This window comes from Xenopus tropicalis, chromosome 8 (assembly GCF_000004195.4).
Source record: "Xenopus tropicalis strain Nigerian chromosome 8, UCB_Xtro_10.0, whole genome shotgun sequence".
In the NCBI taxonomy this organism is placed as follows: domain Eukaryota; kingdom Metazoa; phylum Chordata; class Amphibia; order Anura; family Pipidae; genus Xenopus; species Xenopus tropicalis.
In genome coordinates, this window is record NC_030684.2 from 102,350,178 (window position 1) to 102,367,770 (window position 17,593).

At 37.7% G+C, this 17,593-nt stretch overlaps 1 protein-coding gene across 3 annotated transcripts; it reads left to right on the top strand.

The window, feature by feature from the left end:
• The first annotated feature begins 648 nt into the window (after window positions 1-648).
• six4 (SIX homeobox 4) lies at window positions 649-16,046 on the top strand. Of its 3 annotated transcripts, XM_012969236.3 has the most exons (4): window positions 651-1,693; window positions 4,979-5,652; window positions 10,392-10,480; window positions 10,612-11,425. In XM_012969236.3, the coding sequence occupies exons 1-3, from the start codon at window positions 705-707 to the stop codon at window positions 10,442-10,444; spliced, it is 1,716 nt and encodes a 571-aa protein (XP_012824690.1). In that variant the 5' UTR covers window positions 651-704; the 3' UTR covers window positions 10,445-10,480; window positions 10,612-11,425. The 3 variants fall into 3 exon arrangements, with proteins under 3 accessions (XP_031746665.1, XP_012824690.1, XP_002933781.2); XM_031890805.1 differs by lacking the exon at window positions 10,392-10,480 and having other exon boundaries at window positions 649-1,693; XM_002933735.5 differs by lacking the exons at window positions 10,392-10,480; window positions 10,612-11,425 and adding an exon at window positions 13,436-16,046 and having other exon boundaries at window positions 654-1,693.
• Window positions 16,047-17,593: the final 1,547 nt, after the last annotated feature.

Genomic DNA, 17,593 nt, shown 5'->3' on the forward strand with positions numbered 1-17,593 from the left:
ACATTTTCCTCTGTTCTATACAATAGAAGGGTGTGTATATCAAATATACAGATTACATAAAGTAGGTACACAGTCGTTGACACGGATAGACATTCTAAAGCTGGCCATACACGCATCGATAATATTGTACGAAACCTCGTTTCGTACGATATTCGGTGCGTGTATGGCAAGTCGGTGAGTCGACTGGTATCGCAGGAAGCTGCTGATATCGGTCGACTCGCTGATTGGCCAGGTCAGAAAATTTTGATCAGGCGCCATAGAAGGAAGGCGCCTGAGCAAAATCTGCCGTCAGGGCTGAATCGGCAGAAGGAGGTAGAAATCTTATTGTTTCTACCTCCTTATCTGCCTGTTTCAGCCCTGACGGCGTGTGGCGGATCTGACAATGTTTTGTGCGACCGATGGTCACAAGAAACTAATTGCTATCACTATAACATACAGTGCAATATGGAATGAATCAGTGTGCGGGGGCTAGATATAGCCTGCTTCTGATATAGACTTGTTTAATTGTCTCAAAGTTATTGTATATGTTTGGCTATGGCTGCCAGAAAAGTCACTCAGAGCCAGGTAATACAGTCTTTGTCACAGCGACCAGGTGAAACTGTTCTAATGTCCGTCCTCTGCAGGAGGGGGCCATGATTGACGGTCTCCACGGTGACGGCCAGTCTACCATTCCATAGGCTCCTCCCCTGTCCCTGCACCGGCCAATGGAGCTAGCAGCTCCGGGCCAGGACGTTCCTGCCGGAGTTTGCAGTTGTGTAGTAGTCACGTTGGGAACCGAGGCTATCCGTTTACAGTTTGAGGGGGGGTTAGAAAAAAAGAACAACAACAACGCGCACAACAACCCCCCCTCTATCTACTATGATTTCTGCGCGGCCGCTGGAAACCTGATCGGCTCCATAGAGAAGGGGAGGACTTTATTTTTGAAGAAAAGGGGGGAGCAAAAAATGTCTTCCCCTACTTCCAACGGGATAGGGAATGCAATAGAGATCAAGCAGGAAAATGCCCTGGAAAGCGGCGAGAGTGAGGTTGCGGCGGAGCTAAGCGCGTTGGAGCCTGCGCCCTTCTCTATGGAGCATGCTGGCCAAGTGGAGACCGAGTCCGGCATCAAGAACGAACTTTTACCCGGCGGGGGCGCCCCATATACCCTGGCATTCTCCCCGGAGCACGTCGCCTGCGTGTGCGAGGCTCTGCAGCAAGGTGGGGACCTGGACAGGCTGTCTCGCTTCCTGTGTTCGCTCCCCCACAGCGAGCTGCTACGTGGCAACGAGAGTATCCTGAAAGCCCGGGCGCTCGTAACGTTCCACCAGGGCAGGTACTCCGAGCTCTTCCTGCTGCTGGAGAGCCACAACTTCCACCCGTCCAACCACGCCGCGCTGCAGGAGCTCTGGTACAAGGCGCGCTATATCGAAGCGGAGAAGGCCCGGGGGAGACCGCTGGGGGCGGTGGACAAATACCGGCTGAGAAGGAAGTTTCCCCTGCCCCGCACCATCTGGGACGGCGAGGAGACCGTCTACTGCTTCAAGGAGAAGTCCCGCAACGCGCTCAAAGAGCTCTACAAGCACAACCGCTACCCGTCCCCTGCCGCCAAGAGGAACCTGGCCAAGGTCACCGGGCTGTCCCTCACCCAGGTCAGCAACTGGTTCAAGAACAGACGCCAGCGCGACCGCAACCCTTCCGAAGCGCAGTCCAAGAGGTAAGCGCAAAGAATATGTGTGAGTCGGCGCAACGCCTCCCGGGAGCAGCAATATGGCGCATACAGCTTGCTTCTCTCAGGAAAACTTTCCTGACTCTATTGCTTCACTGCTGCCTTAGACTGGGGTAGGTAGGGCAGGCAAGGCATTATCTGAAGGGCCCCTTGGGGGAAAGAATATGCCAGTTAGTAAATGTACTTCACTCTAGGGCTGCACATGCCTGAATGATTGTGTCTCTCAGATTGTGGCCCCCAGCTTTACAGCAATGCTTTAGGGCCCATAACTCTATCTCTGGCACTAGTAGAGGCACAGGGAAGTTTTTGCAGAAAAAAAAGAACAGCTGCCTCATTTTATTTCTTATATCTTTGCTGGCAACATCTGAAATTGATTTTCAGGAACATTTAGCTGCAGGGCCTGGGCGCTACATGACTCACTTGGTTGAAATAGAGCTATGGCTTAATGCACAATAAAGCATTGGCATAGCAATAGCAGCAGCAGCACCCATTTAAGGAATTGTCTTTCTCCCCTTGGAAAGTAAAATCTGGGCGTAAATAGTCCCTTGTGGTCACTATGCAACATATTTTACATTTATTCTGCTCCTGTGTAAATTATTTATTACCTACAATGTTGCAGTATCCTCTACCTAACTCTCTCCAAGGCTTGCAGCTCCTAGCTGTAGAACTACAACCCCCAGATGTCCCCAAGTTTGCTAGGGCAATTGTGATGGTGTTGAAGGGCCGCAACCTTGCATAAGTGGTGTGCAAAACTATAGTGTACATGATGTTCCTATGCTTGGAAAGAGGGGGCCCTCTTTACAAAGAAAATAATTAAAAATATTCCTGCAACGCTGAAAAATATATGAGACTGCAGACAGTTCGGGAGTGAAATAATAAAATACATTCTCTTGAGTTAGTTTCTTAATTTTGACATAGTAAATGATTGACCAATTTACTGCACCAGAGGAGCATGGCACATGGGAGTTAGTGTTTTGAAATCTGATTCTGAATTTGTTCGGGTCAGATTTCATTGAAATCCTAGATAGAAGATGACTCCTGTTTGCCAGTGCTTTCTGATCGCCTTGCTCATTTGCATGACCCATTCCGCTCGGCTCAGAGCCTTTCAGCTAAGGATCCAGGGTGCTTTTACTTTTTCCTTTTTTTTATAACTTGCCATCAAGATATTTAGCTTTTCTACTTTATTGGGGGGGGGGGGGGGGTCGTTTTTTATGTTTATGATCTTTGGAGCCCAGTCTAGGAGCTGCCACCATTGAAATTAGGAATGTTTCTTGTAAAAGGTAAGAAAAGGTGGGCTTAATTTGAAGAGGTGCGCCAACCAGCCCCATTTGTAGCTAGAAGGGAGGGGATGATTGCAGTTTCGATCTTTCAGAGTACAAGAACAGATGTGACTTTGTTAGTCTTAAATGCCAGCCTTCCTGGGACAGTTTATTTTTCTTCGCAAAAAAATGTCCAGTCTCAAACTGCCCCACTCACTCTTCATCGCTGGCCATTTTTAATCCACAGATAGAATCTTCCCCCCCCCCATCCCCACTTTTTCTTTATCTTGCTGCATTTAGTTGCAGGCACTTTTACCTACAGTCTGTGCTGGAATGTGCTACAACTTGTAGGGCAAGAAAAGTCTACGTTTGGTTTTGAAGTTTAGAGGACTGTTAATAACTTTTGTGCAATAGGGGTAAATCCATTATTTAGGGCTCTGTAATGGCGAGGGGTCACAGTGCTTGGTTCAGTTTTACTGAGTACTGAGTTAGAGCTTGTTATCTTTTCACATGTTTAGTGCCTGGACAGTTTGACTTGCCAGATGGAGGTGACCTCTTTGAAATTAGGCCCAGCCCTTTCTCCATTTCTCTCTGCTTATTTTCCCTCTCATTGCAGCATTTATTAAGGGAGGTAGCCCTCAGGCATTTTTTTTCTTGAAAGGCGCGTTTTTGCTGAACCGGTATTTTCTGAGCAAATGTACAGGCCCAACATCTGCAAAAATAGGCGAGGATGTTTACTTTGTCCTAGTAATGCGTTTGCATAGATTAGTTTGATCTTATACAACAAAAGCTCACTTTAACTTTGGTCCCTTTCAGGGAGCAGTCAGAATGTAGCAAGATTATGTTTAGATGTGCACATTATTATTTAAACTTGCTATATGATTATTGAACCTAAAATCCTGATAGGCAGTAATTCACAATATTAAATGTCAATAATATTTTACAGCCATTTGAATGTTTTGCTTTGTGAATTTTTTTCCAGTCATAAATTTCCATGTTTTTATGTGTGTTATGCATATGTACAGTTTTGCACATATATACAGATGGCGATGTGCTTGTGTCTGCGAATGATTGGGCAATAATACCTTTTGAAATATTCATGGGTATTAAATGCAGTGGGCCTGAGTGTTCTGAGAAATTATCCCATAGAAAGAAACTGTATGTGAAGAACTGTGCGGTCATAATGCCCGTCTCTTGTTAAAATATTGTTTTATGCAACCTTCTAAGCTTTTTACATAGATTTAAATGCGGCTTAATGGGCAGATTGTGATCTGTATTTTGATGTTTACCATTTTCTAGCCTACTGGAGTGGGGGTGGGTGGCTTTGATGAATGGGTGGAATGACAGGTAAAATTCTTCAGTTTGTCTTGCAACTTCTTCCCGGTCTCCTTACACCATCCCCCCCCCCCCACTGCCGCATAGACTGCCTCCCTCCTTCGCATTCACACCTTGGGGACATTCCACCCTCTTCCAGATCTCCTTGTGAATTGTAAGCTTGTCAGTTCAGGAAGTTCCAAATTAAGTCAGAATTTGCTAAATAGTTAAATTTGCAGCAGTTACACAAAAAAGCCTTTGTCCGAAAAAACAAACAAAACAAGCTTCAGGGATGAGTGGCTATAATGATAGTTTAATGTTTAGAAGAGTCCTTAGCGTTCTCCAGTCCTTTTTTTCTTAATTCTATTTATTCTTTAATTGGCTGATTAATTTCATCTCCATTTTCGAACTGAAGGCTGTATATTTCGGCATACACCATGCATTAGTAATCGGGGAAATACATGTTTATTCATAATGTGCTAGATTAAACTGGAGGTTAATAAAATAATGGAGAAAACTGGAGAGAAGCCAGTTTTTACATAGTGTTTATAAATATATATGCGTGTGTTTTGAACAAGGTGTTTTGAAGTTGTCAAAATAAAATGTTTTAGTGACATGTTTCTTTTGAATTTGAAAACAGGTATATCACATGAATTGTACATTATTTTTTAATTTGTTTAATATCCATTGTTTATTCTAGTGAATCTGATGGCAACCACAGCACTGAAGACGAATCAAGCAAAGGCCAAGATGACCTGTCTCCTCATCCTCTCTCCAACTCCTCAGATGGTGTTTCCAACATAAATCCATTAGGTCCTGCTGATGCAGTATACATGCAGCACATTGGAAATAAAATATCCTTAAGTCCTTCTGGTGTTTTGTTAAATGGTAGCTTGGTACCTACAAATACTTCACCTGTCTTCTTAAATGGCAGCTCATTTATCCAGGGACCTAATGGAGTACTTCTTAATGGTTTAAATGTAGCAAATTCACAGACTTTGACCTTGAATCCATCAAAATTGGCCTCAACAGTTGTAAGCAATGGTGCATCAAATGCTGATGTCTTGGTGTCTTCCACAGAAGAAATTAAGGACTTCAAAGTTCCTCAGACTGGCCTGACTGATTCCAACACAACTTACAGTGCAAATTTACCACCATCCTTTCCCGGATTAATACCTGCCACAGAAGTCAAAACTGAAACTCTACAGCCTGTAAGTTCTCAAGATGGAGGAACTGTAGTCACTTTCACCACCCCCATCCAAATAAACCCATATGGCATAGTTCAGATCCCGAATTCAGGAACAAATGGTCAACTGATCAATGGAAGTATAGGATTTTCCACACTCCAGCTGCCTTCTGTTGCTGTTTCACAAGGTAACCACTTGGAAAAGATAACTTTCATTAATGTAGTTTATTCAGTCTTAAGTTTTTTCTGGATGGTCATTTACAAATGTAGCTGTAAATGGGCTGTAGCATGATCTTTTTCAGGCATACACTAAAGTATGTGTTCAGTTTTATTGAATGAGTCCACTCTGTGCAGAGCCATGGAAGAATATTTAAGAAAGCATAACATTTACTTACATTTCCTAGTAGTCCGATACTAAAAGTACTGAAAGGTTATTAATAGGGTTATTGTAATTGCAAGAAATGCTTTTAAATGCAGGCTGCTGCAACCCTAAAACCAGTGTTCACTTTTGCAGCATTTTTTAAGACTTATGCATGTAGTTTGGGCATAAAATACATTCATAACATAACTTGCAAACTCCCTATTTACAGCGTACAGCTATTATGCTCAGTACTATTAATAGAGATGGACACATGCATTATTAAACATTATCTGTCTAGCATTTTTTTAATGCTGTTTCCAACATAGTGAATTTACAGAATTAAAGGCAAGTTGGACGTTTATTTTGCAATGTAGTGGAAAAAGCCAAACCTCCTGTAAATGCACTTTAACAGCAACCATATGTATCTCAGCTTCTCCATTTGAAATAAACCCAGCAACAGGAGATTGTAGGCTATGCCTATGACTCAAATAAAAAAGTAGTGAAGCATGAAGATTAGGTAAGTATGTAATTAATAATTTTTTTTTTTTTTTTACGTTTTAATACATGTATGAAGGAATGGATAATAGCAACTGTTGCTAATTGCTAATGTTGCTACAGGAATCTTATATTTTAAGAAGTTTGCACAAATAATTCTTTCCCATCTCTGTGAATACATTTTGAAAAAGAGCTTGAAAATACATAGTATGTAGTTAATTATAGGGTGTTATATAACACTTTTCATGAAAGCCTATATTTTCTAAAGCTGTTCTAAATGAATTAAGCTAGGGCTCCACCAGTTATCACCAATTATCAAAATGTGAATTATTTTTTCCTTTTTCTCTTTAATAATAAAACAGAGCCTTGTACTTGATCCCAACTAAGATATAATTAATCCTTATTGGAGCCAAAACAATCCTTTTGGGTTTAATTACTGTTTAAATAATTGTTTTAGTAGACTCAAGGTAGGAGATCAAAATTATGGAAAGACCCATTATCCGGAAAACCCCAGGTCCCCAGCATTCTGGATAATGGGTCCCATACCTGTGTTGTAAAAGGGGCTGCAATGACATGTATTAGATCGGCAAAGGCAACTGAATCCATTAATAATTTTTCTACATGGCTGCTGATCTGTCCTTTGTGGGCAGACACCCTGCTAGGTGCAACAGTTCACAGTTGCATAGATAAACACAAGGCAATAGAGTCCCAGGTGCACATGCTTGAGTGCCAGACAGAATATTTCATCTACCACTAGGGTGATTGGCACATCATCATTGGACTAGGAAGGAAGAGGACTGAGGGGCTCAGGCTATGTTTCAGTGGACAGGGTGTTTTAAAGCAAGCAAAAGGTTTACATCTGGACAGAAAGGTATGGAATTCAACATACAAACATGACATCTGTACATTTGATACTGTGGTCCTTCAAAATTTATAAAAATAGCATTGTTACAACATTTATCAAATATCTACACTAAGGTGCGGCTGTAAAAAAAAAAAAAAAAAGTTGATCTTTAGGGAGCAGTACCTTATGCTTCAGTATATAAGTTGCATTCAATTGACATCACTTGTGGTCCGAGGCTTACAAAAGTGGTTGGAGAAATTTCGGTATTGCAGTACAGGTTTATGTAGTAAAATAATAAACTAATGCTCTTGTTTACTTAGTGATTGAGATAAATTCGTAAAGCTGCCATACATGTCTATGGATACAAACAATGGAATTTTTTCAGTTTGCATGTGTCCTGTACTATTTACATTACTTTAACAATTTCAGAGCAGCATGGGTGAAAGCACAAACTCCAGTTCTAGTAGCCTCTTAATATTGATTATTTAATTAATCAGTGAATATTACCAGGTAGCACAAGCTCTGCACAACATCTGAATAGTGCAGTGCGGATATTGTGTTGTGGTTAGAAATGCCCTTTTATATATGAACCCCACTTGCTCAATTTTAAATATTCAAGAAGCTTTCATTTATATGCATGACCTAGTCTCAATATCCCTGCAAATAAATTTAGCCTGAGTCTGAATCATAGCTCATGTCTTATAAGTAAAATCTGCTGTTTATTACTAGTGATGGGCAAATCTGCCCAGTTTTGGTTTGATGAAGAATTTGCAGAATGGTGAGAATTTGCGAAACTCATTGAAGATTGGTGACACTTCCCAATCCGCAGTAACCATTTTTTAGGGCATAATACATTGGAGTCTGGGTGTTTTTTCACAGTGAAAAAAATTTGTCCTTGCTACAAATTTAGGGAATTAATTATGAAAATGTATATTTTTTTCCATTAAAATAGACATTTTAGTGCAGTTAACATTTTACCATTTATGAAACACCAGGTTTAAGTAAATGTGTTTAAATTCTTATTTTAAATTCTTTATTAAAATGTTGCTATTCCTTTCTGTTTATCCTGCTTTTCACTGGTTTCAAACATTCCTATTTTTATATTATTTTTTTTAAATACCTACAAATGTTGGCCTTGAGGTGGAAAGAGCAATAATATTTAGGAAAGTTACTTAAAATGTTGTAAAGTTGCTAAAAGCTACTAAGAACTTTGGGTAGCAATTTTGTAATATCCTCTGCTGAAAAAATGCATTTAGTACTAAAAAATTGTCGTACATTTATGCATTTAATGTAGTGGAAAATATTTTTTTTATGTGACACTATTATTTGAAAAATGTAGAGGGGGTGGGAAGCCCAATATTCAGTTGTAGTAAATAAGTAAAATTTTTTAGATATTTATTTGTTTAAATATTCTCGAGCATAGGAACACTTAAGAAAATACTGAGATTCTCAGAGATCCAAAAGATTTAGAATTATTGAATAATTAGAGTGATAGAATTCCATTCAGACCAGCAATGATGTGTCGTTTGGTGCAAATGGATCTGGCAGCTTTCAACTCCCAAATTTTTCAAGTTAAAGAAACATCAGCAAGCAGGCACAGGAGAAACTGATATATAAGGGGGGGGGGGGGAACTCTGCTGTATTAATTAGAAAATATCTATATATATATATATATATATATATATATATATATATATATATATATATATATATATATTTGTTCCTTGAGCAAAACAGGGAAATTGAAGCTACTGCATGTTTGACCTTGAGAGAAAGATAATTTGATTATCAGAACACAGATAAGCAGAAATTAATTATGTAGTGGGATTATGTATGCACTAGTAGTAATCTAATTATGTTCCTTGCAAGAACCAAACATAAAGTAAATTCAGATTAGAAAGACAGATATTAGGTTCAGTTTTTCTTAATGGTATACTATATCCAAACATTATAATGTTTAATTGTACCTAGAAATTACCTGTGCTAACATAATCTTATAGTATGTGTCTTAAAGGAACAGTAACACTAAAAAATGAAAGAGCTTTAAAGTAATAAAAATATAATGCACTGTTGCCCTGCACTGGTAAAACTGGTGTGTTTGCTACAGTAACACTACTATAATTTATATAATAAGCTGCTGTGTAGCCACGGGGGCAGCCATTCAAGCTGGAAAAAAGGAGAAAGGGCACAGGTTACATAGCAGATAACAGATAAGTTCTGTAGAATACAATAGTGTTTTATCTGTTATCTGCTATGTGCCTGTGCCTTTTCTCCTTTGAATGGCTGCCTCCATGGCTACATAGCAGCTTATTTATATAAATTATAGTAGACTTTCTGAAGTAAACACACAACTTTTACCAGTGCAGGGCAGCAGCACATTATATTTTAGTTACTTTTATACACTTTCATTTTTTGGTGTTACTGTTCCTTTAAAGGAGAGCTAAAAGCACCCAGCCACTGCCCTCCATTGGCCCCCTCAATGCTTCCTCCTCACAGTGTCTATTACATGGAAAAGCATCCCTGCTTGTAAACTTGATATATAGATGCAGAGTAGCACAGCATAGTTTATAGGCACCACCTTCTGTATCTTCAGATTTTCTTTGCCAGTTCGCTGACACTGAGCTTTCTGGGGCATGCACAGTCAAAGCTAGTCAAATAGTCAGTAACCCCAAAAACCAGGTATCTTTTTCATTTGAAGGTTAGGAATGAGCAAAATGGTAAGGCTTTTTTTTTTTTTTTTTTTTTAAATATAGAATATTTAGAAGAGTTATTGATTGAAAAGTTGCTTAGAATAAGCCCATATATAACATACTAAAGCTTGACTGTGAAATACCCACTGACTCTGTACTTGTTAGACTTATTAGAAGCTCATAGTTTATAATGTGTGGGTAGGGTAGCTGTTTAAGAGAGAGTGCATCAAAAGTATTATATGATACAAATCTGTGGATGCATACTCAGCACATGCTATCTTGAATATATATCTGTTCTGGGCTACTGCAAGAGAAGTAAGAAGTCTTCTGAACATGCTGGAAGTTCTGCAGTGTGTTCAAGAACATGGCAAAACAGAAACAAACCAGTATTCATACACATGCATTAATTGTCTCTCGCATGTTTCAGGACGGTGTTCCTCATGTTTCAGGTAAGAGACCGTCATTTCTTAAATTTTTATTTACTTTCTTTTTTTTTTTTAATTTTGGGTTTGAAACCTCAAATAATTTGTCTTTAAGGTCAGGCCCAGATGGGGTCATTCAGATCTCTTCTTGCTGCTTCTTTGCAGTAGCTCAGTGCTCAGGACCCAGGGATGCAGAAGCTATGTGTAAGTATTTCAGTAGAAAAAAAAAAAAACTTTGTTTAAAAAAAAATAAAAAATTATATATATATATATATATATATATATATATATATATATATATTTTATATTCAGAGTTTCTGTTTTGTTTTCCTCAGGAAATTCAAAAACACATGAACAGTTCCCTAAAACTGTTTTAACCTCCAATCAACATAGAAATATTGACCAGAAAATTTCACCAGGAGCCAGTGGTATTGAGAAGGGCAACTGTCAAATAGACATTCCATGCAAAGTAATCCTTTGAAGAAATTCTTGTTATGGCAAAAGTGTTAAAAACACAGCTAATGAGGGTTGTACTGCATCCTTCTCCACTGGACAGACACCTAGTGGTATGAAAAGTCCTAAGTCTAATACGTACCATGCTCTGAATAGAAAGGAATTAACATTAAATAAAGACACAAGGCAAGGGAGTCCTACATTTCCACAGAGCTTTGATATACATCAAGACACTAATTTGTGTGCCGCAGAAGAATCTGTGTCCTCAACTGTGGACTCCTCATTCCTTGATGTAAGTGACCACTCTGACAGTGAATAAGCAACTCCTTTGCAAAGAAAGAAATTGCGATTAAAGAAAAAATACAGGAGACGTTTTTCAAGACAATCTCATCAAAGAAATAAAACTAATGCTGAGATTCAGCAAAAAGAGAATGATTTTGCAAATCCTTTATCTTGTGTTGATGGACGCTTGAGGGACCTGTGCGAACTTCAGAGAACAATGGCTTCTGACATGCGTGGTCTGCACAGTGAAATGGCCAAAATTAGTTTGATACTTGGGAAGATGTTGGAGGTTCTTGAGAAATCCGTTGGCAACAAAAGAAATACTGCAGTCACAGAAAATACTTCTTGTGATATGTAATCTTGCTTTTGACTTTTGTGCAACTTAAACAATAAACAAACTGTTTTTGTCTCTTATTTTGTTCTGCCTTACACACAACCATCTTTGCTTACAACTAAATTTAGGCATTATATGCAAATGTAGAAAATGATTGTTGCAACCTAGTTTTTCCAAAAGCTTTCTGAAATACTGTAATGCTGAAATTTAGGGTTGAATGCTGTTTTCTCTCAAGCAGCATATATATTCATATATGCATATATTCCTTTTGTTCATATGACATCTGCACACCTTTAACTAGATCCAGGTGCTGCCACTGTGTCTATAACCAGTAATTCCTCGTACCGGATCTAGGACTATTTGCATATTTATATAAGCTTTTTATCAGTTAATGGGCCAAATGACAATCCACAAACTAGGCTGCTTTAAAAGTCTATATTAGAATTGGCAAGGCGCATCTATATACTAGTAAGGAAGGACTTTACAAGTCTAAATGCAAGCACATATATACAGTCAGAAGAAATAGTACATATATAAAACTGTAGGGCCTGTCCCCAAAAAAGCTGGTACCTAAGGCACAAGAGGCTGCCCGTGGTCACAGTGAGTTGTGACCGCAGAGAATTTCATTCACTGGGCAGGAATATCGAAGCCATAGGGTGATTGTGGTTGAGCTTCATTGATCCGTATTGATCAATTCTACTCTCTGGTGAAATGGGATGGATCCATAATAAATCGATTAATTAAACGGATTGATTGTAATCTTTCCGTAATCTAGTCCACACTGCTGACTGTAAATTTATATTTTTTTCTTTTGTAAAGATTCTTTAGCAGGAAGCAAAAGAATGTGTAATATTTTTAATAATACTAAAAGGGGAAAACATTGTATGTCTGTAAAATTGAACATCTGTATTGCTGGAATTAGTGACTTTGCAGAAGCTGGAGAGCTGCAGATTAATTTGCTGCTTTTATTGGTAAAAGGCAAATGAACAGTCAGAAAATGTAAACATATGCCAAGCTCTGTTACCTGTATAAAAGCACTAGGTGCTCCTTTCTCCTCAGTAACTCTTTCTAACCTTTATATTTTGCAGGAAGGGGTTTATTATTTATATTTTTTAAATAAACAGTGCTTGTGATGTTATCAGGTTTAGCAGGTGCTTATTGATGTTATGGGCCACATAAACTGACTTTTATATGGTTGTGGAGCTACTTGTCTTAACAACAGGGGGTGCATGAGTAAAAGAGACAAGACAAACATGGTAGCAGTTATAAATATAGGACAGTCTATAACCAAAAGCAAGTGCAGTAATAGGAGGGGAAACAAAACTAAGACCCTTTGTGACCAAGTGACTAGCATCTGCAGTTCTACTTTGTTTCAGAGAGTAGAGAATTTGACATTATTTGTGTAGTCAAATATATTAGTCAAGGCTGATTCAGAGCAACGATTACAGGGAAGGGCAGAATTATTGTAATCCTTTCTAAGAAACTGGCAGTTACAGCAGCTCAGGTGGGGTAAAAAAATAGGCTGCCTGTTTAAAAGGTAAATATAGCCTGTTTACTTCAGCTCAATCTGTGTATTTTCCATTAAAATGTCTTACTGTATTGACAGGACATCCCTTAGCTGCATATTTGCTCTCTTAAGAACAAGGGTGCTTTGTTACTTATATCACCTGTGAAATTCATTTATTTATACCCTCAAGGGTGCTGTTTTATAGATTATGGCTTATGTGAGGTAAAATGTATGCAACTGTGTTTTGTGCTTACCATATACAATACAAGGGAGTTTAAACTGAGAGGAATAGGGCTAATTTCCTTTTAAATGTATCCTTTCTGTTTGAAAGAGATTTAGTGTGCTATTGTATTATAACCTTCAGTGTATTTAAGATGAATACTCAAGACTGATTTAGGGTAGTTGTGAAAGTGGTAAGACAAAAATATTGTGATCCATTTTAGGGAAACTGGCAAACATGTTTGTTTTACCTTTTTTAAGTAACTGGGAATATCTGTTGTTGCTCACTTCCTTTTAACATCTGTATAATAACTTTTTCTAAATTTTATATATATATTTATTTTTATTTTTTTTTTGCTTTCAGGTAATCTCTCTGTCACTCCTGGTACTGATGGGGGAATATTTACTAGCGATACCACCTCAAGTGGAGATCAGGGGAAAGTATTTCTCAGCTCACTTCCACACAGCACAGTCGTGTACACAGTTCCGCATTCTATTAAACAGGATGGACTGGAAAGAAGCCTTGTTTTTTCTCCGTTAATGCCTGTCAATCAAAGCACAGCACAAGTTAACATTAGCATGCCTTCAGATGATGCTCTGCACTCTGTTGCAGCATCATTAGTAAACGGAACTCACGCACAGAATTTTTCACTTCCTCCATCTACCTTAATAACTACTTCTGCACATCTTGCCTCTGTTGCAGGCAATCAGTCTATAGCTGTAAACCAGGCTATTTCAGTCCCTGCAACTACGACAACTAGTGGGACTGCCACTAGCAATTCTAACTTTACCCCTTTGCAAAATTGTCACTACATTGCCACCCAAGACCTCCTTTCTGTCTCTTCTGCACAATCAACCCTTGGGGGGTCAGTTCTTTCAACCAGCAGTAATACCAGCCACCCTGCTTCACAAGTCCATCAGGATTTCAGTAGCCAGCACAACCTGGTTCTGCAACCTCTGAATGACACTAAAGAGAATTATTTGCCCATATCTCAGAACAGTACAATAAGTGGCAGTGTCATGTTGTTAGATACAAAATCAAAGTATGTGGTCAGCAATATGGTCAATAGTGGCTGCGAAGAACTTGAAACTGACAAAAAGGACCTGGCCAAGCTCCAGAATGTTCAAATGGATGAAGATATGCAAGATTTATAATTGGAGAAATTCCATTAATTTTTGATTGGTATAATAGCAAACTGCCACTTAGGTATGATTTGCTCGGAATGTTGGGTTTTGGAAAGACAGCACTGCTTTTTTTCGTTTTCAGTTGAATTCTTACCCTTTTCTGAATTATGGGTATTAAAGGGAACACAACTTAATGAACCTCGGTTTGTTGTATGAACTATCAGGGCATGTTTAAATATATCCCATTCTTTTTTTTTAAAGAATGGGATAAATGCTGGAATTTGTATCTTCAGTCCTCATTTTTTAGAAAGGAATGGTATATATCACTTTGTTTAGTTTTGGGAGTGCCTCTTGGTTCACTCTCATAGTTGTGTTTTTTGTCTTTTTGTTTTTTTTTTAAATGAACTAAAAATTTAAACGTTACATTTCAGCATTGATTTCCCACTTACTCCTTACTAAGCATTTTGTTGGCTAGAGACTGTTTTAATTAATGCTAGCTTTAATGTAAAAATGAAACTGTGGAATGTCAAATGATTTACCTAAGGTATTGTATGCAAGCCTTTTAACCTTACCAGTGTGTACGATTTATGTACAAGACACTGATTCTTCCACCCCCTTTAAAAGTTGCAAACCTGTAGAAATACAATTTCAGCACTATCATGCATTACACACATTAAAAACACTATATTAAACCTGCAAAGGTACAGGCAAATGTAATTCAACCTCAAAGTTATTTAATGAACGAACTATCAGATCTTATAACTTTCCGCTTCTTATTATAAATAAGGAAATATAGTTCATGCTACACAGTTCCTTGGTGCCTTTTGGCCTATTGGCCATTATTTGTAGAAAGCACATTGTAAAGAAAAATAGAGCTTAAGACTGTTTGTTTATAGATCTCTTCATGTTATGAAACCTTTGTAGTATAATTTCTATTCACGGCAATCCTGTCTTGATGGTGTGGATCCTAATGTAGTAATATAAAGAAATATTTTGTTTTTTATAACTAGGCACACAATAGTGAGTTGGTCTGCTAACAGAAGGACAATCATACATTCTATGTAGAATACATTCTAAATACCCATGACTCTTAATACTGTTTCCCCAACTTCAAACACTACATTTATCAGAATTGTTTTGCACTATTTTACCATGTAAAAATAGTTATTACCATTTCACTATTGCATGAAACCTGCCTTAATCTATATAATTAGATACAAAAATGCTATTTATATTCAAGGCCTTTGCTTATTAGAGTGGGAAACACAGTCAAGTTCTTTTTCTTCAGATTCTTTTGTTTTGAAGATCTCTTTATCTACCATCCTCTTTGGGTCTGTGTATCTCTGTAGCTCATGCATTTTTGTAGGGTTGTGTTCAAAAATAGTTTTTACATCCTACAACTAGAAATGGTAAAACAATCTTTACCTGAAATGTCTGCTTTGGTAATGTTTAACTTTTTTTTTAGTAAAAAAAAAAATACAATGCATGTCTAATATTGGAACTATTATTTTAATATGAAAGAAGAAAAATCTTTTGCATGTTCTATTTATTTTTCTTTTCCTTTTTATGTTGCTTTTGTGCCTTAAAAAATATTGCAAATCATAAAAATGCATCTGCAGTGGTAAAGTAGGTTAATGTTGTTAAAACCATTTGCGGTAAAGGTACCAACCTCATGTCATACAGCATTTCTTTGCAGTTACCTAACCAAAGAGGTATCATGTTTTTTTTGTTTTGTTTTGTTTTCATTGTACTGTAATAGGGATTTATGCCTGGACAAGTTTTATTGTATTCTGAAATGATGTGAACTTATTTTTCTAAACACTATACTGAATAAACTTTTATATTTATAATTTGTTTCCTTTACTTTTGGGGTTGTTTGCACTTCAGTAAGCTGTAAATTGTACTTTATGAGAAGCATGTAATGAAAAACAATTCTTGCTGCTGAAAGTCTCCGGCTGATTTCCCAACATAATTGCTAAATTGTGCAAGAGCTGTTGCCCATGGCAGCCAATCAGCAATTTGATTTTGAGCAGTCGGGTACAAGTTACAAATTGAAAGCAATGACTTGATTGGTTGCTACAGACAACTGCATTAATTACAACTTAGTACTTATGTTAGTAACTCAGCCCTTATATCTTTTAAATAACTGATTTTTTTTCTGTTTCCTTGCCTAAGAAGCAAAGACAACTTCTGGGAAGATTTATTGCAGAATTGACATATTTTTTAATGCCCAGTGGACAGCTTTGAGCAATCAAATCCCATTCTGTTAATTGGGCATTAGTAACACAGTTTAGCAGCAGCACTTAGCACCTGTCTGAATGCTTGAACCTGAACTGAATTCTATTTGGGGAGAGAGGATTCAGCCATTATTTTCTGCGCTGGAATGAATTGTTCCATTGTGGAACATATATATTAAACAGGAAAATGGTGTCTTTTTATGTGTGGGGCATTTGATTATCGTGTAAAAAGCTGATCTTTCCACCCTAAGGGAATACTCATCAGTTGTATCAGTTAATAGTGCTGGCCAGCAGAATGCTGCACTGAAATCCATTTTTTTTTTTTTTTTTTTTTTCAATGATTTTTATTTGCATTTTAACTTTTACAGGTTGGATATCAATATAATGTCATTTTGAACAATCTATATCCTTAAAGAGAGAAGAGAGAAAAGAGAGAAGAAGGAAGAGAGAAGTGGTCCCATTCTTGATAAATAGTGGGGCCAAAGGGTGAATAAGAGAGACATAACAAGAAAATAAAAATAAGAGAAAAAAAAATAAATTAAACTTGACGGTTTCTTTATATTCAAAATTGGTCATTTGAACTTAATAGTATGGTGTAGCCTTTGAGGTCCCATATTAAAAATAAAACTCAAGGTCAGCATCTGTGGGAGGACCGTTTGTATTCAGCCCCAATAAAGTTTACCTTGATTCTTATTTGTCTCGACTGTCCTTTCAATAGTTAATTTAGGATGTAAATGTGGATAAGGTTTCTGCTGTCGGGAAGGAATAAATATACCAGGGTTCCCACACTTTCATGAATTTGTCATGTTTATCTATAAGTATGCTAGTTAGCCTTTCGTTAACCATAATCCAATTCATTTTATTTTTAAAATGGGAAATAGGGATTTGGGTTGATTTCCAAAATTTAGCTATTGTTATCTTGGCTGCTAAAAATATAAAAGTTATTAATGATCTTGTATAGTTGCTGGTATTTGGTACTTTGACATTTAGTAAGGCATTTTGAGGGTCCTTCTTCAAATTTACCTGTGTTACTGAATAAATAATATTGTAAATTCTGGACCAGAATCTTTGGGCATTTGGACATTCCCACCAGATGTGTATTACTGAGCCAATTTGGCCGCATTGCCTGAAACAATCTCTACTGAAGTGAGGGTTTATTT